Source organism: Leishmania infantum, chromosome 29 (assembly GCF_000002875.2).
Source record: "Leishmania infantum JPCM5 genome chromosome 29".
NCBI lineage: Eukaryota > Euglenozoa > Kinetoplastea > Trypanosomatida > Trypanosomatidae > Leishmania > Leishmania infantum.
The window spans coordinates 602,581-627,019 of NC_009413.2; the positions used below are offsets into that span (position 1 = coordinate 602,581).

General features: G+C 56.5%; 3 protein-coding genes across 3 annotated transcripts; all 3 read left to right on the forward strand.

The window, feature by feature from the left end:
- Positions 1-10,028: 10,028 nt before the first annotated feature.
- On the forward strand, positions 10,029-14,198 carry LINJ_29_1480 (putative RNA binding protein; the record flags this gene model as incomplete). Its single annotated transcript, XM_001466629.2, has 1 exon — positions 10,029-14,198. The coding sequence occupies one exon, from the start codon at positions 10,029-10,031 to the stop codon at positions 14,196-14,198; it is 4,170 nt and encodes a 1,389-aa protein (XP_001466666.2).
- A 2,844-nt stretch (positions 14,199-17,042) lies between these two features.
- Positions 17,043-18,977, forward strand: LINJ_29_1490 (conserved hypothetical protein; the record flags this gene model as incomplete). Its single annotated transcript, XM_001466630.1, has 1 exon — positions 17,043-18,977. The coding sequence occupies one exon, from the start codon at positions 17,043-17,045 to the stop codon at positions 18,975-18,977; it is 1,935 nt and encodes a 644-aa protein (XP_001466667.1).
- Positions 18,978-21,494: 2,517 nt separating this feature from the next.
- Positions 21,495-23,846, forward strand: LINJ_29_1500 (putative RNA binding protein; the record flags this gene model as incomplete). The annotated part of the gene is made up of 1 exon (XM_001466631.1): positions 21,495-23,846. The coding sequence occupies one exon, from the start codon at positions 21,495-21,497 to the stop codon at positions 23,844-23,846; it is 2,352 nt and encodes a 783-aa protein (XP_001466668.1).
- Between the last annotated feature and the right edge of the window lie 593 nt (positions 23,847-24,439).

A 24,439-nucleotide genomic window follows, 5' to 3' on the forward strand; every position in this document is an offset into this window, starting at 1 on the left:
AAAGAGGCGGCAGGGCAACAACAAAAGAAAGCACCGGATACAGGGTTGGGCAAGTGTCTGTGTGGGGGTTCCGCAGTCCCGCGATCTCTCTACTACGCCACAGTTCTCTTATTTTGTCTCTCTTCTTTTTTTTTGTTTTGAGCACTCCCTCGTTCCTCATGAAAGCGCCTATGTTCCTTCTCCTCGCACATGTGTGTGCGTATGCCGTTTCTTTTTTCGTACCCCTTTTCTCGTCTCCTTTTCTTTTTTTCCTATCTCTTCTTGGCGGCTGTGTGAGGGAGGCTATCACCGAGTGCGAGGCCGCAGCCTTTTTTCTCTCCATACTCATGCACGTCGGCGGCGGTGAGGAGAAGCCGGTGGACTGCACCGAAGTGACGCACTACTAAGCATCTTCGATCTACTTCCGTCTCTCTGTCTCTCTTCTTCTTTCACGTGCGCACGAAAATGGGTTTCTCTCAGGCCGCAGCACTCAGTACACGTGCTGCGCTGGCGAATGGGCCGCAAACAGAGGAAGCGACACGGTGAGAGAGGTGCAAAAAGTGCTCCTTCAATGCGCCGCCCCATTCTTCACCATCACCATCTTCTTGTGGAGTGGCTGCGCTGGTGGTGGCGGATCCATGCGTATGCCAGCCCATGTATCTGTGCCCGAATCGGGGAGGAAAAGCGAGCAGAGAGCAGAAAAAAAAGAAACGTGAGCAGGGCTATTTGCTCAAGGGATCATACGCTGGTGGTAAGGTGCCAGTGTAGGGGCTGGGATACCGCGGCGAATGCATGGAGCCAAGCATAAAGCACCACACCCTTGCCCCAACTCCATCCAAACGACCGGACATATCAAGACCTGTAAGTGTGTTCACTATCGGAATGTAGGCTCGACAGAATGCGCACCGTCGAGATTCCTTCACGTTAATGCCGTCACATCTTGTCTTTTTTATTGCTGTGGCGTGCATTTACTTTTTGGTTGCATCATTACTTGGCTCTTGCTATGCTGCTGCACCTGCGCACCTACCACCAGCTCCTTTCATTTTTTTTTCAACGTGCCATCCCCCGAAGAACGTCATCTTGATGCCCTTTCTTTGTACTTTTTTTTTAAATACCCTACAGCTCTGCGGTAGTTGTCGTTTCTACTGCTCTTCTTTTCCTCTTGTTCTGTCAGCTCACTGTATCCGTTGGTCTGTCGCATCCGCACATCTTTTCGTCTTTGCTTGTGGGGAAACCTCCGTCCTGCTTGTGAGCCTTCATCTTCTTCACCGGATAGCCTTTTCCCTCTCTCTGCACAACCCCTTCTCTCTTCTGCCTGCACTTTCGTTCTCGTTTGCCCTTCTCCCCTCCCGCCACTCATTGCTGCAACGGCGGGTGGCTGGCAGTGGCGGCATGGGGTGCGGATGGTGTGCTGTCTACTGCTGCGCTGGCGCATGCTTCTCCGCGGGCCCCCTTCCTCTCCACACACCCACGCCTGCGAAAGGCCTGTGGGCTCAGCAGAGAGCGGGATGCCCCCTGCTGCCTTGCCACACACGCATAGCGGCGCCCCACCTGTGGGACGGCACGTGTGGTCAAGCGGGCCAGCCACGCCCTCTCCCCCACCCCCAGGCAGCAGCGTCGTCCTGAAACAGGCACCGAGGGCGCAGGAATGCGAGCACTGTGCGCAGGTGCTGCCAAGCACAGCCGGCATGGCGTATCACACCCAGACAAGGCATGCGCACGTGAGCAGAGCAGGAGCGATGGGCGAACAAGGCGCGAGGAGACCCAATATACGAATCAGCCGCCGCCCCCCTACTCGGCGCATGTGTGCGGAGCGTGCGGTGACCTCTACGTCCGGCCGGGCCTGCGCTGATGAGGCGCAGATGCCGGAAGCATGACGGGAGCACCCTCGAATGGCACCAGCGAGTCCTCCAGACGCGCATGAGGCGAGTCCCCACGCCACATTACGGCATGCCGCGGCTTGTGGCGACCGAGGGAGAGGCATGGCATGCAGGCAGGGCGTGCAAGGTCTCGGAGGGCCCTGGCCTGCGTGTGACCGACTTCCTTGCTGCGCTCGCCCGGCATGCCCCCTTGATCGCCACCCCCTTCTACCCGCACGGCAGACGCCACGGCCTCCGCCCACGAGCGGGACCCTGAAGGCGGCCCTGCTTGGATCAGGGCATGCGGTCCACCCATGCGCGTGTGCCGCCGGGTGGCGCGGCATGCGTGCGGGGGAGGGCAAGAGAAGCCGATGGGACGCATGGCCCGATTTCGACGGCAGAACTGCTCGTCCTGGTCGACGCGGATGTGGCGGCAGTGCGACAGGGGTAGATAAACTGTGTTGACTTTGGTACATTTATTGCTTTGTTCATGGTAGAGCGGCACCTTAAAACGACAGAGAGAAAAGAAGTGCTCCTTTTTTCGGTTTGCTTTTCTGTCGTTACGGCTCACCCCGATCGCGTGAGCGGTAGTGCATCCTCTCTCTCTCTCTCCCCGCCCCTCTGATTTAGCTGCGCGCGTATTCCAATTGCTCACCCATTCCTCTCCCCTTTTGTTTTTGTGTGTGTGTGCGTGCGTGTTTGTTCTGTTTTGTTGTGCGCATTGTGCTTCTCAGTGCGCCTGCTGCGTGCCCTGCATATGCGATTTTGGGAGATCCTTAGCTTGTATGTTTATGGTTTCGTTTCCGTTTTTAGTTACGCATATGGTTTTTTGTTTGGCACCGGAAAGCCGTTATGAAAAGAAAAAAAAACAGATAACCACACACATACACACACATACACATAGACAAGCGGTTATGGAGGAGTGAGGCCATCATTCCTGCGAGGGGGAGGTAGAGGAGTGCTTGTCTCTCGTTCTTTCGGCCGTTGCGTACTTTCATCTTTTTCTATGGTATTGGTAACGCATACACTGAACCTCTGTTGGGCGTCTTCTCTCCTCACCGTCTTCGTGGTCTGTGAAAGCGTCGCGATGCTGTAGTGAAGGGACGCTCGGACCTATAGAGGTGCCCACCATGTGGTCGAAACCAAGTCTCGCACCGCCAACCACCAACTCTTTTCCCTTCCTTTCTGTACTCTCTACTAGCTCTTGTCTTCCCCCGCCCTCTTCCTCTTTCTATTACTCGGATTCGTATACTGGCGCACACCTTTCTTTTTCTACTTTCTTCGCCTCACAATATTGTCTCTCCGACCCGCACGCATCCACTCACATCCCATCATCCCCTCCTTTCCCCCCTTTTTCTGCACGCGCGCCACTCTTCACCACCGCCACCTCCGTAGAGTCGAAAATTGTTTTGTTCGTATTTTTCTTTCCCCTCCTCCTGCCTACGAAGCACGACGCTTACACGCAAACACGCCGACACACGCATTCGTTTCTCTTTTTGTGTCTCTTCTCGGCCTTTGATCTTGCTTTGCTCTTCTCCTTCCTCTTCAAACCAAGCCCTGCCTTTCGCATCTCTACTACCAAGCGCGCCACCCTCCCACTTCCCTCGGTGGCCGGTACTCTTGCTTCTTTTTTCCCCTTATCTCGTGGGTTCCACGATCTTGCTCCGTCAAAGTCTCGGGGGTTGGAGCTCCACGACGCGCTTCTCTGTCTCGCACGCATCTTACTCGCTCTGCGACTAGTTTCTCTCCTGCTCTTCCTTTAGTTGTCTCGTTTTGTGTGTGTGTGTGCTTCACTTCCTGCGCCGTTCGACGACCCTTTCCTCTCTCGCTCGCTCACGCACCCTCAGAAAAAGGCGCGTCTGCATGTCTGGTGGCGGTGCTCAGAAACAAAGAGAGAAGGTTACCGTTGTCATCGGCTGCAGGCCGAGGCCAACGACACGGGTTTTGAATCGACACACATACAGAGGCTCGCGAATTACCACCGACTGCGCTAGCAACACACCTGCGTACACCAATTCACACGCCTCGTGAGCACCTATCGATATAGTCAGGCACACAGGCGAACGGACCCCCTCTCCCCTCCTCCGCCTTTAGTCCTCCTGCGCTTGCGTGAGTGGGTGGGTGCCGTCTTTGCTTTTGTGGGTCTGCGATCTTGTGTATTTTTGTGCATGAGTACCTGCGTCGTGTGCATCGATCTGTGCGCGTTTTTTTTATGTGTTTGTGTGGCTATGCCTCTGTTACAGGTTCTCATTGTCTAGCTGTTTCTTGTCTCCCTCCCTCCCTCCCTCCATAGTACAAACCATACCCCCTTCTCCCCTCTCCGTCATCCACTGTCTTTTTGTCTTTTCAGCGTCCCCCCTCTCTCGCTCCCTCTTCCTTTGTTGGCTCCTCTGTGCGTGTTGCTTCTTGACTTGTTGCTTGATCTCTGCTCTCGGTGCCGTGCATGAACATTGTGAGTTTGGGACTCCTCGCTGGCCACCCCCCTCCCCACTCTCTCACTCTACCTGCCCGTCCCATTGTTTTTCTGTCTCCATTTTCCTTCGAGCTGTGTCACCCCGCTGCTGCTCTGTGTCTGTCCGCGTGCGGTGGCCGTATTTTTGTATGGTGCCGTTTTGTGTCATCGACACGTCCAGTTCTGGCCGTTGGTGAAATATATACATAAATATATCTATATATATATTGGGGTGCTCGCATCGCTCGTAATTTTGCCTTCTTATAGTCTGCTACCGCTGTTCTTGTTGACGTTGGCGTTTATCTGCGCGTGCATTTCTTGTCGATCTATCTTCCTTGCTCTCGTGCATCGAGTATAGTGCTGTCGATTGAGCGTGCTCGTTTCCGCGTCCCCAAACAGACGGGGTGTGTGCGGACGTTGCGTTTTCGTGCGCGTGCGTTTGTTTGTGCGGACGTTGGTGTGCTGGGCGTGCGGTGCGCTGTGGAGGGATCAACATCGAAGCAGAGGTCTCTGCTCGCACGGAGACTGCCATTGATCGAGGGCAAACAAGACAAGAGGAAAAAAGACCAAAAACATTAGCATCCATAAGTTCATTACTTGCTCCCCCTTTTTTGTCGTCGTTTGGGTGTTGCGTTTTTGCGGCGTTTCTGGTTCAGCTGTTGCCGGTGCTTCTGCTGCTGTGTCCCTCTTCTTCCTCTTGCTCATCTGTTTCCATCTGCTTACTTCCCTCTGCGTGTTTCCTGTTTCGTTGTCGCCACAACCCTTTCCGCACTGACGTTCTCGCGTCCGGTTCTCGTCACACATCTGTTCCCGCTTCTACGCTTGGGTGGTGTCTCCACTTTTGCTCTCTCTCTGGCCGCTGCGTTTCAACATCTTCGTTCCTTCTCTTCTCCGTGCTTGTCTTGTCTCTCTGCCTGTCTGTCTCTCTCTCTCTCTGTGGTTGTTCTGTTTTAGAGCGACGAGGACGCCGATCAGGAACTCCCCCTCACCTCCCGTCGTCGTCTCCTTTGGTGCTTGCTTGCCCATTCCCATTCCCCTTCCTTCCTCGGCAATCCCGCCTTGCCCTTCTCGTTCTCGGTCGGCTTGCGCTTGCCTTGTAAAACCCTCCTTGTCTCACCCCCTTTTTTTTTGTTCCCCCTGAAGGGTCAGGAACAGCGCACAGGCAACTTCTCTGTCACGCACACTCACAAAGACAAAACCGAACACGAAAACGAGTACAAAACACGCCCGCATTTTTTTTTTGGTCGTAATCGTCATTAACGTAAAACCGAACAAACAAGGCTGCTGTGAGTTGTCCGTGTTGTTCGTTTCTGCCTTTCGATTCTGCTGGCTTTGGTTGTCTTTATCGTTTTTTTCCCCCTTTTTTCTCGTTGTCGTTTTTCCTCCTTTTCGCTAAAGACAAACCTCTCTTCCCCTCCTCCCCATCAAAGACGGCCGCGAAGACCCATTTTTTTTTCTCTGTTCTTTCCGCTCTTCTCTGCCACATCCCCAAACACCCCTCCGCTTGTTGCCCGGGCCTCACAGCGCACCTGCTTTTGTACCTCCTCCTCCCTCTTCCGGGCATAGACAACGCACTCAGGCGCAGAGTGCATACTGGATTGCGGTTTACGCTACCTCATCCCTTTGAGACTTGCGCTTGGCCAGGGGCGTATACCGGCTCTCGTGTGCCTGCCGATCTCTTTCCTCTCTTACTTCTCACTTCTGTGCGTTTTTTTCCTTTTCGCTCTTTTTGTTGTGCAACTGCGGCGTATCTAAACAGTCTGACGGATATCTATATATAGATAGATCCATCTATATATGTGTGTGGTTGTTTTCTTTCGGTCCCTCTCTCTCTGTCGTGCTGATTCTCTCTGTTTAACGCCATTTTTTCTTTTTTTTGTTTGCCATTCATGTTGGCCTCACCGCGCAGTCACTCCGACACAGCGTAACGACCGACGAAACGAGCAACAAGAGAGAGAACAAAAAAAAACGTCGCGAAGGGGTTTGGCTTGTGCCATCTCTTTCCATCTTTTGCTTTGTTGCTGTTGTCTTTAGTCGCATGCTCTGAAGGAAACACCAAAAAAAAAAAGAAACGCACATTGCCGTTGACTTCTTCGTGCTGACGTTCCTTTTTTATTTTCCGTTTTGTTTTGCTTTGCCTTTCCTCCTCCTCCTCTTCCGCTCCGTCTGTCGCTATCTTGTACGTGTGCTGTTGTTGTTGTACGAACTAGTTGTATCTTGGCAGTAGCGTGTGACGTTCTTCTATCTGTATCTATATATATATATATATCCATATATCTGTCTCTGTGTGTCTCATTCTCTGCAAACCATCGGCTTCCCCCCGGCGGCGTTGATACCGGGCGCGCAGGAACACCCGAAAAGGTAAAGGGAGCGAAGGGGCGAGGTCGACAACACGGCAGTCGAAGAGGCAGAGAAAAAAGGAAACGAGAGAGAGGCCCTGGCGGGAGACGCAAGATCAGGGAGAAGAACACGAGTCGAAAAAATCGCGCGAATAATAAAACGAACTCAAGTGTGCCAGACAGAAAGGTTGAAAGCAGGAGTCCAAAGACGTTTGATTCTCTCGGCAAACGCTGAACAGATACGGCGCAGTGACAAGAAAAGAGAGGGAGCTATAAACGGCAGCAGCAGCACGCTACACACGTACACGCGGAGCAAGGCGAAACATAAGTTCCAGCCACATTTGTCTGCTTGTTTCGCTCTCTCTCTCGGCGACCACTCGCCCCATTAACGTGTCTCCTGCGAAGCAGCAACAAACAATACACAATACGCACACACACACGCACCAAAAAAAAAGGAATAGTTGAGACACAATCAAAATCACGCACAGGCGCTCGGCTCTACCGCATTCTGCGTAGGGCTGAGAGGTAGGGGCTATCTTCCATCCCTGTTGCACTTATCCTGGCTTTTTGATTTTTTTTTTGATGTTCACTGCTCACACATCTATTTTATCTTGCTCTTTGACTTTGAGGGAAACAAACTCGTTGTTCTCAATTGGATTGGCGTTTTCTTTTTTTTTTCGTATGTGTGTGCGCGTGAGCTTCTCTGCTTGACGTTCTCCTAAAAATTTTGTCTTCGACTTTCCTCGCTCTCGTTTTTATTTTCTCCTTGCGACTTTGTGTGTGCGTGCGTGTCTCTGTGCTGATCGTGCGCTGCTTGCTCGCCCTTTCCTCTTTTTCCCCTTTCCGTCTGATTCAGTTTACGTGTTTTTTTTTTTCGGCTTTGTTGTCCGCGCTTGCTTGACCACTTCTCTCTTTTTCTTCTGTGCGACGTTTGGTTTGTTTCCTCTTGTTCCCTCGACTTGTTTCGTCCCTTCTTTTTTCTTTGTTTTGCTCTTGCCCCCCCCCCTCACGCGACCACCTCCTGCACCCCTTTCCTTGCTCACTCGTATCGAGACGTTGCTGTCTTCGCTAGTGGCTACTACTGGTGTAGCTCCATCTCTTTCTTTCCTTTTTTTCGTTTCGCTCCTTTCCTTTGTGTGTTGTGCATCTGTGCTCCTTACGCCTTTTGCTTTTTTTTTCGTGGCTGTTCGCTGTTGGGAGCGCTTCTCTTTTCGGCCCTTTTCTGTTGTTGTCGCCCTGGCGCTCTCCCTTTCTCTCTTTCTTTGCGTTTTTTCTTTGTTTTATCCACTTCGTTTTTCTTGTGCTCTCCTCTTCAGGCTTCTTTACGCGCTTCTTACGGTCTTTTCTCTCGGGCTGTGTCTCTCACGATTCGTCCGTCAGCCTTCACCGCTATTTTTTTTTGTTTGTTTTGTTCTCTGCTCGTCCTCTCCCACCCCCTTTCTCTTTCCCTCTGAATTACCCCTCCCTTTTTCTCCCCCCTGCATCTTTCTCTCTCTCACACACACACACGCCTATCTCGTCGAGTTCATCGTTTTTTTTTTCGGCTCTCCTCTGTGTCCTGCGTTTATCGCGTGCTTCTTGTTTGCTTTTCGACGCCCTGTTTCCTTTCCTTTCTTTTGTAGCGTTTGTACTGCCTCTTCTCAGCTTGTGTGTCTGTCAGCCAGTGCGTCTCTCTACCTCGCTTTCTTTTTTCTTGATTTTCCGTCTGTGCTCAAGAGAGCATCGAAGGGAGAGGAGAAGGGAGAGAGGGGGGGGGCACAACTCTCTTGTATTCACGCATTGGGAAGGCGACCTCTTGCTCACCAGCCGGCGCAGATACGTCGACTTGCATATTCTTCCCTCCCTCCTTCACACCTACCTCTTGAGTGCTTGCTTGGAAAAAGAAAAGACAGATTTTTGTTCGCATTTTTTTCGTTGCCTCGTCTGCACTCTCTTCCTGAGACGCGGCTTCTCCCCTCTTCCTCCTCGTTTTGTTTGCCTGCGTGTGTGTCCTTGTAGTGGTTATCTCGTCCCCCCTTTTTTGTGTAAGTAGCTCTCCCGTGTCTCTTTCTTTGCGGTGTTGCTATTTTTTTTTTATTATCGGCGCGCGCGTCTCCGAGGGACATCGAAGAAGGCGCCACACTAAAAACAAGCAAAAACAAAACAAAAAGAGGAGAAAGAAGAGCAGAGTAGAAAAGCGCATAGAAAAGTAGAGGGCTGGGGCGGGGCGGCCATTAAGGAACGGCCAACACTGCACTCTCCCTCCATCGGCGTCTCATCCCTTCCTCCCTCCCGCGTCTCTCTTCGCTTCTCTTCAACTTCACTTGCCTTCTTTGTTGGTTTTGCTCTCCTCTTTCCCTCCCCTAGAAGAAGCGTGTGGCCGTCAACAGCAAGAGACGCAGAGGGGAGAGAAAAAAAAATAGAGACGTACTCGACCTTTAGGTTGTATTCCTTTCTTCGAAGCCTTCTCACCCCCTCCCTCCTTTATCGTGCCTGTGTGCGTGTTCTCGTCAGCTTGGCCGGGTACCTCCGCCCCCCTTTCCTTCATCATTTCTTCGTCTTTGCACCTACCTACTTCTTTTTTTTTGTAGTCTTCTCGCGCCGGCATATCGCAGCACCTTTTCATCGTTTACTTTCGCGCTCTTTTTTTTTTCGTTTGGCGCCGTCCGTCACGCGTGTGTGTGGGCAAGTACGTTGAAGGTTTTATTTTTCTTGTTGTTTGTGCTAGCTCTCTCGTTTTCTCTCTGCTTTTCCACTCCACCCCTGCCATTGCCACAGCAGCTCTTGAGCTGAGGTTCTCTCTCTGCTGCCTTGCCAAAGTTCGTGACGACTGAAGGAGGCGTGAACCAGCTATCTTCTGTGCCTTTTCACTAGTTTTCCGAGGTCGAAGACTTCTCCTTCGTTCAACAATCTGTTAGGCCGCAAAAAAAAAGAATAGTGAGACATCTATGCAGTTGGCGGCTCTTGCTTCAACCCACTCCCCTGCAAACGTGATTGTCCCCACCCTCCCAGGCAGCAGCTACAGCAGCAGCGACGTACGGCATCCAGGTCACGCTACCGGGGAAGCTCAGCCCTCTTGACAAGCGAGCGAGCTCTAGCGCCGGTACAACGTCCCTGGAGTTCACGAGGGCGACGTCATCGTCTTCCCCTTCGAAGCAGTGTGCGCCGCTGGCACCCGCCGCTACCACAACGCGCGTCATGGAGCCTCTCTCGAGCAGCGGCGTCATCAGCCGTCGCGTCGACGATGCTGGTGACACAAGCGATCCTGTGCACGGAGGACATCACGCGCGTCTCATTAACGGTGGCGTTGGCTTAGGCCGGCATGGTCACTATTCCTCTCCTGCGTCAGTGCCAGCGGGTTTGCCGTTGCCACCATCCCCCCCTACACCTGACTCCACCGCTCCGGCAGCCTATGTCCCGATGGGACTGCGTCGCACCGATCCTCTTGACCGTCACCGACGCGGTTGCGGCGAGGAAGGCAGCAGCCAACTGAACACAGACGCCGCCACCGATGGCGCGGAGGATGCTGAGGACCAGGCCAGCATCCGCAGTGAGCAGTGCGGGCGGGCAAAGCAAACTGGCCGTAGCACCCCGGGCGCGGCCAACCTCTCTCCACACGCCTTGAGCTCGCAACAACCGCTTCAGAATCAGGTCCAACAGCAGCAGCGCTCCGGCAAACCTCACGACTCTGCCCAGATGGAGTCGTCCTTCAGCAGCAGTCAGATTGGTAGCGTGGTGCTCAACAGTTGCAGTGCAACACTACCGGCCACCTGTAGCGGCGCTACAGGTGGTAACGGTGGTGGCCGTCGTTGTGGCAGCACGCCCGCAGCCGCTGGTAGAGGTGGCGATGGCGCCTCCCCACCGTCCTCGCGCCAACTTCAGCCGCCTGCAAATCACAGCCATGTGAATCTGTTTGTGCGGCATCTGCCGCTTGAGCTGAACGAAGAAAAGCTGCGAGCGATGTTCACCCCGTTCGGCGAAATCGTCAACTCGGCCATCATGCGCAACATTCACACCGGCGTCAGCCTCGGCACCGCATTTGTGCGGTTTGCGAAACACGAGGAGGCGATGCGCGCCATGGAGGCCTTTGCGGGAGGCCGGCCGGTGACGGGTTCGAAACGGGTGACGGTGCAGTGGGCTCGCCGCGAGCACGACAAGGCTCCTTCCGGGGATGAGCGGCGCAAAATGCGAAAACTGTTTATTCGTAATGTCCCAAAGGACGTAACGCAGGAGATGCTCATGGCCCTCTTCAGTCAGCACGGCTCGGTGAAGTCGGTCAGTACCCATCGCGACACGGCAGCCGCCAACGCCGTTTCGCAACCAGGCGGCGGCGGTGCCACTGCTGCGGCGGAGGCGGACCCCTCATCCCACAGCGGACCTGACAGCGCCGCCGCCAGTGGCAGCACCGATGACCGCCGCATCGCGTTTGTCACCTTCGAGCAGGAGGGCGTTGCGGAGCAGGCGACCGCCGCGGTGCACAACACAATGCCGTTCGCTTCGTGCCAGGGCATTCCACTCATGGTGAAGTTGGCCGAGGACACACCAGTGCGACACAACGCTCTTGGCGGCAACATCGCGAGAGCCAATAACGTTGGCATCCCGAACGGCATTGGTACGAATGGGAATGTGGCGCATGTGCCTCACAACAGCAGCGTGAGCAGCGGCGGTAGCGTGGGCGCACACCACCCTGCCACCATGGCCGGCGTCCCCAACAATACTCTCAGCTGGTCCGACGTGCCCGTAACGGACTATATTGTCACACCGATGACGTCGCCGCCTGCTGCACAGCTGCATAGCACCGCTGGACTAGCATTGCCGTCGGGCAGTGGACGCGGAATGTCAATGAGGTGGAGTGGGGCGTCGGGTATCGGTGCCGGTCGAAGCTACCCTCGTGTGCCACAGGACGGCAGGGCAGCCCACGTTCTCTCGCCGCTGCGCTCCTTTGCCGGGACAACGGGCTCAGCCGGGTCACCAAATGAAACCCCACCGTACGCCAGTCTCACTCCAGTTCACAGCAACTCAGCGGTGCTCACCTACGGTGGGCAGACCTCTGGGAGTGCGCAAGCACCCCGGAAGCCCGTTCAAAGCCCCACACCATTCTTGGCGCCGCCGAAGTCTCCGTCGGCCACGACGGCCACTCCCCAGCACATTGGAGGCTTCAGCGCTGCAGACACTATGCTTGAAGGCTCGCAGACACCTGGCAGCTTCGGGCTCGTAGGGGGCAGCAGCGGCTCACACCCAGTCCAGGCTATGGGCAGCGGTTCAACAGAACTTAACGGCTTTGCTGGCGGCGACTACGCTGGCGGCTTCCCGATATCCTCGTACGAGACGCAGGAGTTTTACACGATGCTGCAACGGTGCAGTAGCAACCTCGCCGCCGCCAGCGGCGCCACTGCAAAGTCGCCGCCATCGAGGCAGCCTTCCGCACCAGTGCCAGGCGCCGGTGCCGCCCCACACTCGGGCAGCGGCAGCAATCATAGTAAGAGTAGAGCCAACGCCGGTGGGTTGTCCTTCCGCGTTTCGGGCTCCCACACCGACGCCGCGCGGAGCGATGGAGTGGCCAGCTCACCTCTGCCGCAGTCAGCGCAGCCCTCTTCCACAGCACCGCTCAGCAGCTCATCTTTTCAGCAGTCTCAGCCAAAGACCTTGGTGCTTCCGCAGCCTCGCTCCGGCGCGGTACAGCAGGCGCAACAACAGCGACCTGTACCAGCAGAATCTGAAGGTGGCAGCATTTTGAGTGGCGGTCACGCCCCAGCGCCATATCGACTCATCCCACAGCCACGCAGCAACACGAGCACCAACCCCTCCGTGCCCCTCAGCCGGTCAGCCGCTGCTGCTGCCGCTGCTGCTGCCGCCGCCGCTGCTGTTCCTTCATCCTCTGCCTCTCGGCGCGCCAACACACTGCCGCCAGACGCCTGCCCGCCTTCGTGCGCATCGACTCCGCAGAAGCATCTCCCGCGGGGGTTGCCGCCAAGCACCAGCGCATCCTTCACCGCTGGCAGCGGCGCCCATTCCAGAAGCAACGGCTCATTTGCCCGCCGTGTTGCCCCAGAGGCAGAGGCTGGTGCGATTAGTGGTGCGTCGAACCTGCGTCATGGCCCACGTGCTACTTCCTCCTCCATGCACGCCATTCGCGGCGGGACCAGTGGTGGCGGGGGCGGCAGCAGCGGCGCGAACAGCGCTGGCGCCGCCACTGGCACGTTGGCAGCCCCTCTCAACTCGGAGCTTGCAGCCTCATTTGCGAGCAACAACACCAACGGCTTCCAACCCTACCAAGTCACCGGCACCCTTGGTACCGGCTCTGCAGCGAGCTGCAGCGGGCACGGCACAATCGACACGCGCTGCAGCTCGACGATGAAGTACACTGCTGCTCCCCCAGCGCAGCCGACTGGTCTGCCGCTGCCACCAGGCCGCTCCCCCGCGCCGCAGTCGCCGTCGCGGCGCTTCTCTTATGAGCTGACGCAGTCCGTCACGGCAGCCTTAGGGCCGCCAACGTTCACGACAGCGCCGTTGATGGCAGCGGCGGCCAAGATGATATCAACAGACGACGGTGCGTTGACTTCTGACGATATGAATACCTTTGACTATGGCGCTCACGCGTCGGATGACGTGTACGCAGCCAAGTCTCACTACAGTACCTCATGTGCGGCGAAGGTGATGCGTGCGGTAGGCGGCGTCAACCCGCCGCTGTGTGGTGCAGCCAGTGGCACCAGCAGCAGCGAGAACGTGAATGCAAATATCAAGAAACAGAGCGGCACTAGCGCGATGCGGGCCCAACTAAGCAGCCCTGCTCCTGCCGCGACCGCGTCTTCCGGCGCGGCCGCCTCGACTCTTCGCAGAAGTGGCCAGCTCGGCGACGCGAGTCCTTGCTCCCTCTCGCTTGGCGGTGCCGGTCTCCTTGACGACCACCTGCTTTTCCAGTGGGAAAGTAACTCGGCCGCAATGAATGTCGCTCCCGGTATAAACGACCTCGCAAGCATAGCCGTAGCAGCGGCCCCGACAGTGCTGCCGTTTAGTGATGCTCGGCGCAGCAAGGAAACCGCAGCGGTGCTTGATATGATGTCCATGCTGTCGGAGTCGCGCACGCCAGACCTGATTGCGCTCGCAGATGCGCCGACGGCCGGGTCTGTGTCACACATGAGGTCGCAGCCCGACGCTGGCGACTACTGGAGTGCCGCGCAGATGCGAGATACGGAAAAGCTGGGTTTGGGCGCCGTGGGCGGCGGCGATATGGGAGTGACAGCCCACCAAGGGTCGTCTACGGCGACGTCGACATCGAAGGCGCTGAGCCGCTGCAGCACTGGCCGGACATTGCCCGGCACGACTGCGCAGCCGCCTTCGCGAATTGGCCGCTCTGACGACGAGGACGACGGGCAGACAGGGTGGATGATGTACCCGGACATCGACCTGAACCTCGGCTGGCCCCTCGGTTCCACCATGAAGTCAAAGAAGGGCGGTGGGGTGGTTGGCAGCAGCCTCAACAGCAGCAGCAGCCGCGAAGATGTTGACCACCTTGGCTACTCGCAGCAGCTCGGCCACGCGATGGACAACCTGTACAATCTCATGAGCTACGACGACGCCTCTTATTAAGTGCGATATGGCAGCACATCCGCATGGCAAACAGCGTGCACCCCCAGCTTCTAGCCCCCCCCCACCCGGCATCACGAATGCAAGAAAACAGATGAGAAAAAACAAGCCACGGCTACGCATCTGCGCGCAGCCGGTGATTGACACACAAAGGCATCAAGAGCTAAATCAAACAGAAGAACCAACAAGCAGCGAGGTAAATGCAGCTCTCCTTCGCGGCAGTGTCTTGCTCATGCCGAGACTGGTCTACTTTATTCTCTGCCTTCCCTTCCCTCAACTTTTTCCTCTACTGCGCACACGACCACGACCACTTGCTGATGCCCGCCACATCACCACGGTATCAGGGTTCAGTCTCCGCTCTTTGTGGGGGAGCCAAGAGCCTGCACAGCCTGCCCTCGGGTACGGTTGCGGACTCTTGTCGGCTTCCAGTTCTGGGCTGGCGCCGTACCAAAGGTACGTGTGGTCATGATCACTCTCGGACCAGCTCACTACAAATCATGCCGATCAGTCAGGACAAAAAAAACATCTCTTGCATTCGACCGGGTCTGCGCTGATGAGGCGCAGATGCCGGAAGCATGACGGGAGCACCCTCGAATGGCACCAGCGAGTCCTCCAGACGCGCATGAGGCGAGTCCCCACGCCACATTACGGCATGCTGCGGCTTGTGGCGACCGAGGGAGAGGCATGGCATGCAGGCAGGGCGTGCAAGGTCTCGGAGGGCCCTGGCCTGCGTGTGACCGACTTCCTTGCTGCGCTCGCCCGGCATGCCCCCTTGATCGCCACCCCCTTCTACCCGCACGGCAGACGCCACGGCCTCCGCCCACGAGCGGGACCCTGAAGGCGGCCCTGCTTGGATCAAGGCATGCGGTCCACCCATGCGCGTGTGCCGCCGGGTGGCGCGGCATGCGTGCGGGGGAGGGCAAGAGAAGCCGATGGGACGCATGGCCCGATTTCGACGGCAGAACTGCTCGTCCTGGTCGACGCGGATGTGGCGGCAGTGCGACAGGGGGGCGTGTGAGCTGTGGTTGTTCGCTTGTGCTTGTGAACGTGTTTGATGGTGGAAGGAGACGTTGAGAAGCGAAAAGCGCATGAACTTCTTCCCTTTTATTTTCGTGTTGTTGTTCACTGTGCTGCGTAGGCCGCAGCTGGCGAGGACGTTTGTTTGCTCAGCTTTTCTTGTTGACGTCGATATGGGTTGGAACCCCCTTTTTTTGTTCTCTCTCTGCGTGCGTGGGTGTATGGAGAACGCGAGCGTATTCGGGAGCTGACTTTTCTGTGTGCGCTGCGTTGGTGCACCGCTTCCTCCTCCGTGATCGGGCCATGGCTTGCATTCGATTTTCATGTGTGGTTCTCGGGGGTGTGGTGTCGGTGAGCCTCCTCTGCCGGCTTTGCTGCATTACGACACGCACGTCGGATTAGAGAGCCCCCGGGAACCGTGGGGAGCAGCGATGATGGATGAACAAGAGTCCGTGAAGGCGACTACCACAGTGATGAAGAGGGAAAAGAAAGGAAGAGGGCGCTTCACAAGTTACAGAACAGGCTGAGAGTTGTGGCGACATCTGCATTCGCTGAAAAGGGGGTCGATGTGAAAATGGCCTCTCCTGCGTCTGAATTGTTATTCTCTTCTTTTTCTTGTCACGAATACGCGGGCCTACACTCACCCGCCCTTCCCGCTTCATGCGTATGCCTCTCACGTCGAGGTCTCTCTCTCGCACTTGCTGTATGCTGTTACTCCACTGACTGCTATGACGGGGGACCGTCTCTCTTTTTCTTTCCTTCTGCTATTGACTCGTACTGTTCTTTCAGTGTTCTTATTATTCTTTTGTATTGTTCTCCTTTCTGTGTCTCTCTTCGTTTTTCTCTCCGGGGAAGCCTGTCTGTGTGCGTGTGTGCAGGGGGGGGGGCGTGGGGAGGCTTTCGCCTCTGTGCAGTCTGCGGTGTCGCCCTTCAACCATCGGAAACAAGAAAACGAAAAAGCGCAACCGCTGCAGTCTGACGTCAGGCTTTCCAGGAATCAAGAAAAATGACGTGCCTACGGCTTCTCGGATCTCAAGTGCGGTGCAAGTACTTCTCACGACGCGTAGTCCAAACTTGCTGTCCTGCTCTGCGGCAAAAGCCCACTTAGTGCTATCTATAGTATATGGAAAGGTGTGGAGAGACGTAGAAAGACGTTAGGAAAGAGGAGCGCCATGCAGCGCGTCTCTCTGTCCGACGAACACCTTTCATGTGCCTTTGCAGGATGTCCTCCACGCTGTCGGTTGACCAGAGGCCCCGCACTGAATAAGCGAGGGCACACGGGATGGGGTCTGCTGCTTTGATTTTTTTTGCTGGTGCCTCCTCCATCATGCCGATAGGGGCCTTTACTCACGCATAAGGCTCCAACAGAGCTGCCCCCTTCTCCATCATCCCTCTCCTCTTCTGCTCTCTCCATCTTGCTCTCCTCGATGCTGACCCCCTCTGTGTCACACACCCTTACGCACAATGAGTGAAGCGATTGTGCGAGTACGAGAAACGTGCCAAGGTGGAGCCCAAAGGTAAAGACGCTTCTTCCGACTCTTTCTCCACGCGTGCAGGCAGGCCCGTTTTTTCCCGCGCAACTGTGCGCTTTTTTGTATACTTTCGATTTTTCTTTATTTGCGTGTTGCGTGTGGCCGGCACGCCCACTCTTGCGTGCCACTGCGGCCGCTCCCTTTTCTTTCGCATTCGTGTCCCTGTGTATGTGTGGGACTCACAGCATCTTGGGGCCTCTCGTGAGACTGCTAAATACGTGCACCCTAGCGCCACGAACCCGCGAAGCGTACGTTGCACGCCGCACAAGGCTACCCAAATCTTGTTAGCTCTGCTGAGATGCCGCGCATCAAGAAGCCGCGTAACAAGGGTGTCACCTATAAGCTGGTGCCCCGCTCGTATGGCGATGCTGATGGCGAGGACCAGGGCCCTTTGTGGGTGAGCGAGGCGGAGCTCTTTCGCCGACACCAGAGCGCCGTTCCCGCTGAAGATGAAGACGCGGCGCGACGCCAGTTTAACATGTACGCCGTCGCCGCGAACGCCGAGTTCAACGACGAGCGTCGCGGTCGCCGTGCCGAGGAAGGTGAGGACGACGCGTGTGGCGTGTACGACGATGGAGAGGCGGATGCAGAGGAGCAATCGCATGAGGAGGAGTATTATGACGAACACGGCGAGGAGGACGGTGAGTGGGTCGACGGTGACTGGAGGGACGAGGAGAAGCCAGAGGCCCCACACCTGCGAGTGGCAATGCAGAAGGCTGCGCTGCCGCCCACTTCTGCTGCTGACCCAGCGTTGGCGTCTAGCTGCCCACCGGCGGCTGCCGCTTGCCCGCGCGACGAGGATGGCCATGAGAGCGAGGTGGCTAGTGAGGCCGACGAAGAGCAAGAGGAGGAGAAACTCTTTGATGACGAGGTGGAAGGCGAGGTGACGGACGACTTCCTGCGCCAGCTTGTCTTTGGCAGCGGTGGCGATGGCGAGGGCGACGAGGACGGCGACGACGGCGACGACTGGGACGGACTCGACCAGGAAGATAGCGAGATGTGGCGGTTGCTGACGGACGACGAGAAGGCGGCCGTCAAGGCTTCACGCCGACGCAGCACGGCACGGCGACGTCGTGTTGTCGCCGCAGTGGTTGGCGAGGAGGGAGGACTGAGCCGCACTCACGCGGCCGACGGGACGGAGTATCCAACGCACGACACCACCCAGCGGGCGGTGGATCGGCAGTTCACGGAGATGATGCGCGAGTTCGATGCCGATGCGCGACTCAACGACGCCTACACCGATGATCCTCGTACGCACGGCGCGCTGCCGATGGATAAGTACCTCACTGCCTTGGAGGAGTTCGTGGCAAGCAGGGCCGGCATAGACGTCGAGACTGCAGAGCCGCACAAAAACAAAGGCCTCATTCAGCAGCTCAAGTACCTCTCATACCACGCCGGCGCCTTCGACTCTGACGCGCGTGGTGTTTACATGACGACGATACTGCCAGAAAAGCAGCAGCGCTTCGTGGAGGAATTTCAGAAAGGCACTGAAGAGATCCGCCGTGCCGCGCGCGTGCGTTTGGCAGCACGCAACGCTGGTGCCACTGCCGCTGCTAATGCTGCTGCGGCGGCATCGCCGTCGGAGGGAGACGGCACGACTGGGGAGGAGGAGGAGGAGCTGATTGTCATGGAGGTGAAATCAAAGGCGGATCGACTGGACTGCGAGACGGCCATCAGCGCGCACTCGACGTACTACAATCAGCCAAACGTGATTCAAGCACCGCGCCGCTCTGCGCAGGCGCGCAGGGTGAAGAAGGCGCCAGTATCGCGTCGCGGCGGCGAGCTAATAGACACAGAGGCGGAGAGCAACAATAGTCACCGTAACGGCGACACCGACACCTCCGCCACAACATTGGTGAGGGGGGACATGATCAGCGCCGGGGCTGCCCTTAGCAGCAGCGGCAGCGGCAACACTGCTACTAGTAGAATCAGCAGCTCCGCCAAGAAGGGTGCCAAGACGGTGCAGGTGTGTGAGCCGACCTGCGACTCTGACAGCGAGGGCACTGCGCCGGTAGACAGAGGGCACCGAGCCGTCGATGTGGTGCTCACGGTCCGTCGCAAGGACGAAACCAAAGAGGAGAAAATGATGCGCCGGCAGGCTGTGAAGGCTGCCCAGCGCGAGCGTCGGCAGGCAAAGAGCGCCCTCAAGCACACTTACAAGGAGGTGGAGTCGGAAGAGCTGAGGCGGTCTGCTACCTCGCAGGCGGCGCGTCGCACCGTCCACTTTATGTAAGAAGGGGGGAGATTGAGGGGGAGGTGAGGAGAAATGGATGTCGGAGGACTCGCCGCAACGCCCAGGCAGCACTTGGCGCCCTGCGCGTGTGGATGTGTGAGCACGCGTGTAGGGTTTGCAGTTTGACGGGTAATGCGTCGATAGGCGCGTCTCTTTTCCTTTTTTTTTGTGGGTGATGCCAGCTAAAAAAATGCGAGCCCTTCCACCAATTTCCCTCCGGCCCCCCCCCACCCCCAACAACAAGAAAACGAAAATAACACAGAACTAATTCGACGCGGTAAACCAGTAAAAGGAGAGAGAACATGAAGCGAGGTCGTTGGTGCGCTTCATCCTTCTCTACTAAGCACTACTCTTCATACTGCCTCTCCCTTGCTCTAACACATCTCTCACGATTGTTCGTGCGCACGGTACAGTCCTCAGAAAACAAAAGGCGAAAAGCGAGTGCGAAGTACGCCATTTTGAAGGCACCAACATCAATGCAGCGAACGGATGTTGCGGCCGGCGTGTGCACAGGCACCCTCCTACTAAATGCAGATGACGCCAGCGTACTCTGCTGCACAGCAAAGGCCCCTTTGAAGAAACAAGAAAGCGGTGAGCCGGTATTCTCCCTTCCTTGTACTTGCCTGGTAGAAAAGGAAGCGCAACGTGCGAGTGCGAGGAAGTGAGACAGCGGTGCTAAAATCTTTTCGAAGTGCTACCGCGGCCCCTTTTCCACCACATTGTCAGAGCTTCTCTTTCTCCGCTGCGCTATAATCATCTCCTTCTCGGTCTGCACTGGTTCCATTCTCTCTTCTCTTGCTTAATTTTACCGTTTCACCCCACGCCCCCCCCGGTGAACAGAAGTAATTCTCCAACGATCGCAGCACCCACGTCTGGAACACCGCTACCCCCTCAACCCCCGCCCCGTTCAAGAACTTCGCACAGCGCCCCACCTCTTTCTCTATCTGTCTCACATAAACGAAATACGAAAAGAAGCAGCAGAGCTTTTTTTCTCTCTGTCCTTTGCATACTCATCCCAACTCACGTAGAGCGCCGCCTCCATCCCTTTCCCTACCCCCAAGCTTACCGACTCAGCGCTGCCGCGCCGCCTTTCCCAACTCAGTATCGCCATAAACGGCTGTAGAAGGAGACGCGGGCACCGGCAGCACGGGAACGCAGAGCAAACTCTCACACCCCAGCCATCACCTCGGCCACACAGTAGAAAGCAAGTCTTATTTGTGAGCTCTTTGCCGTTGTGCAAGGCAGATCTCTTTTATTTTCCGTTGAGTGCCCTTCTGCTGCTGCATCCCGTGCGTGCGTTTATTTTGTGCTTGTAGGTGAGAGATTCTCACTCGATACGAACCCGTCCCGACATTCCTCACACACACACACAAACCTCGTCGTCCTCTACTTTCCACATCACCAGCCTCTCTCTCTCTCTTGCTACTCCCTCCGCTGCTGCCTGTTGCTCTGATTGTTTCCTTTCAGATCGTGTCCCTTTCTTCTCTGTGTTTGGGTGCATGTGTGTCTCCTTCTGGCCCCACTTACTCTCTTATTTGCTTCCCGTTGCTGTTGAACGACTGACATCTACCAACACCACCACCAGCACCTTTTTTTCTCTTCGTTCTCGCGCTCTTCCAGGAAACGGCAAGGCAAACACGAGCGCACACCGTAAAGAAAGTACGCGGAAACCCTAAAAAGAGGTAGCAAAAGAGGCAGAAGAGAAAGAAGAAAACAACAACATTGACATCGACCACCACCACAAGCGAAAAAAAAAACAAACAAAAAAGACCAGGTAAACCAGTTGGGTGCGAAGTGTGTGCAACTACTTACCTCGCGTGTGTATTGGTTTTCTAATTTGCTGTTCTACATATATATATATATATTCCATCTTCGCTACCTTGCCTTGCGGGGACATTCCTGTTGTTCTTTCTCATTTCTTGTCTCCCTTTTTTGGACCTTCTGACTCGCTATTTGTGTATACCTCCTTCTACCGGAGCCGCCCTTCCCCACCTCGTTCTTCTCAAGCCCCGCTTTTTTTTTTGCCGTTGTTGTTTCCTCTGTCTTTCTCGTCTCCTTCACCTCTGTGCCCTCATCGCGTTTGTTCTTTTTCTGTGGTGTTTGCCTCGCTCTCGTGTGCGATCCCTTTTGTGCTTACTTGCTCTACAATCACACGAAGCAGCAACACACCATTACCCCCCTCCCTCCCTCCGTCCGACACTCTCTTCGCCTTTTATTGTTTCTTTTATTCTCTCATCCTTCTCCTCCTCCGCTGTTTGTTGTAGTAGTTGGTTGGTAGGATCTCTCTCTCCGTATTTGTATATACACACACACACATATATATATATATATATTATACATATATACATCTATTCCTTTTACAGACGCTTGTTTTCGCGCGCTCTCCTCTTCTTTACCCTCTTCTTTCTACGTCTTTTGGTTTTGACCGTTTTTGCGTGAGGGCCTTCTTCTCTCTTTTCCCTCCTCTCACACGCCCACTTTTGCACCTTCGCGCTCGCACCCTTCTCACGTGCGACCATGCCACAGATGACGGAGAACATCTGCAGCATGCAGGGCGCTGGTAACGCCGCGCCGCAGGCGCACAGCCCATGCCACTCCGTATCCTCTGCCCTCCCAGTTACCAACGGCCTGGTGTCCAATGACCTCACCAACTCGTCCTTGTCGGAACACCCATTAAGCGAGTCGAGTGGCGGCGTCTTAGCCCAGCCGCAGATTTCCGGTAACGTTGCTGACTTCCAGAACTTTCTCGATGAGCCGAGCAATTGGGAGTGGGCAGTGAATGCCCTATCCGTGGAGCCAGGGCACAGCGACCGCAACATCTTTGTCTCGAAGCTGCCGCCCACCTTCAAGGATGCGGATCTGCAGGAGCTGTTTCAGAACTTCGGCCCCGTGGTGTCGGCCAAGGTGATGCTGAACGTGAAGACGGGTATCTCCAAGGAGACGGGTTTTGTGAAGTTCACGAGCTACAAGGACGCGCTGCGTGCCCGCGCTTTCTTTCGACTCCGCCTGGCCTCCTCGCCGACCACGCCTGCAATGCCGGAGGTGGTGACACAATGGGCGCAGAACAAGCACGACGGCGGCCTCTACGGCGAGCGATGCCAGCAGGTGCGCAAGTTGTTCATCCGAAACGTTCCGGCGCGCATCACGCAGGCGGAGATGAGGGTGTTTGTCAGCCAATTCGGAAATGTGAGTGACGTGTCGGTGCACAGTGATACGTATGACGCCGCACCGGCCTCCTCCCCTGGGCGAGGGCGGCGCCTGAAGCAGATTTCTCCTTCCGAGGGCACCGAAGGAGAGCAGGCAGAGGCGTCGCGGTCAGGCACTGAGCCGGAGGAGCACGAGACGATCATCTGTTTTGTGACCTTTGTGGAGGCGGGGGCAGCGATGCGGGCGTGCCGCGAGATTCACAACACAACGCCGTTCGATTCCTGCAACGGAGTGCCGCTAATGGCCAAGCTGGCTGAGGATAACAGCTCTCGTCACGCCCGGCGCCACCACGGTGCATCGGTGGCGAAGACTGTGCCCGCCTCGTGGGGCGCATGCGCACCCTTGTGCGACGGCAGCAGCACCTACAGCAGCGCCTACAGCAGCGAGGCGCACACTCCCCTCACCGGTGCGGTCGGCTATCACCGCGTCAGTCATCCGTCTCAGGTGCCGGTGTCACAGCATCTGCAGCAGCAGCAGCAGCAGTACAGTGCCGTTTCCAACTGCGTCATGCAGCCACACCCGCCGCCGATGCTGTCGGCAAGTTATTTGAACACAGACCTGTCACCTGTGTACCGCAGCCAGCCATCGACGCCGAAATACTCTTCGCAGAGTGCACAGCACGCCGGCTTCGGCATTCCGGCCCCGCGCCGTACTTTTCAGCAGCGCAGCGCTGCCGTGTCCCCAACGTCGGCTGCGCCGCCAGCATCGGTCGTCACACCTTCCTCGCCTTCCATCCTCTCCACGACGATGTCGCCCACTGCTCCGCAGCAGCCCCACTCGATTCGTACTCGCCACGTGCCCCTGCCGCCGGCACTCTCCATGGAAGCGACCGAGAGCGGGTTGACGAGCGTGGCGATGCCGACCACCACCACGCCCGCCCCAAGCTCGCCGCCCCACGCCGCTGGCGTCTACGCGCACACGCCGCTCCGCAGCTTTAGAGAGACACCTGTGCAGACACCACGCCACCGACAAAGCCCCCTATCTGCGACGCAGATGGGCAATTGCTTGAGCGACACCTACACGGCTGTGCACACCCCGTACATCGGGCATCAGCACCAGCAGCGGCGCTTGCCCATGAACCATGGTGACGTCCAGGGTGCCTACCACCCGAACGGCGACTTCTATCAGGAGTACAGCTACAGCGACCCCATGGGCCCGATGGAGCTGAACATGCACCCCATCTCGTCTTCGGCGTCGTCAGAGGCGGTTCACGAGTACGGCAACACTGGCGGCTCTGAGCTCAGTGCTTACCGGGCTTGCAACAACCAGTGCGATGTAGCGCCACTCTGGCAGCGACGCATGGAGCGCCACGGAGCGACAACGGCGTATTCAGCCGCCGTAGCGGCCCCTGCTGGGGTGCCACATCTTTCGCCGTGCGCCGCTTTCGGTGCGCCGTTGGCATACGCGAGCGCCGAAGGCGCGCTCTCCATGGGTGCGGCCTTGCACCCGGAAATCTGGGAGACTACCTCGTCACAGCAGGCGAAGTCTGCGGTGTCCTCGCCGTACGTGCTATGTCCCCAGGCCATGATCGTGAATAGCGGCAGCCAGACCACCACCCCGAGCAGCGGTGTGTCGGGGTCGGTGCGGTACCGCAACAACCCGTACAGCATGCGCCTTGTTCGCACCGTCGCGCTGGATTCATCACCGTGCGTGGGCAGCTGAGGTAGTGGCGCACACCGGCTGTATTTACGATGAGTGTGATGTGCAAGCCTAATAGAGAAGGTGAGGGATGTGAACGCGTTGCTCCGCCCACCTCTGCTCACCACCACCCTCTTCTCCAACCGTGCTTTGCCCGGCACTCTCCATCCACCTCGCACGCCTCACCGTGCATTTCCCTCTAGCTCTTTTCCAAGGTGCATGGATGGCTTTCCTCGTATCTAAACTGCCATAGTGAATGCGCGCAGGCGTATATATATATATATTTGTGCTCATGTGTTTAAGTGTGTATGAACCCTTCTTCTCGTGGTCTTTACCCCACCCCTCTCTGTTGTGGCGTTACAGCTGATGTGTGTATAAGACTTCTTCACCTTAGTTACGCGCTCTTGCTTTATGTTTTTGTTGTTTCCGCATGATTCCACCATGGCTGCTTTCCCCTTGTCGATGCCCCCACTGCTTTGCGCTGCTCACGTGTGTTGGTTCTCTGCAGCCTCCTCTACCGTGTAGTGTCTTGTGTTTGCTTCCTCCTTTTACAGTGAAAGCGCTTCTGCGCTGTTTGGCTTCCACCGCCACCGGCCATTCTCCTCTTCGTCTCCCGA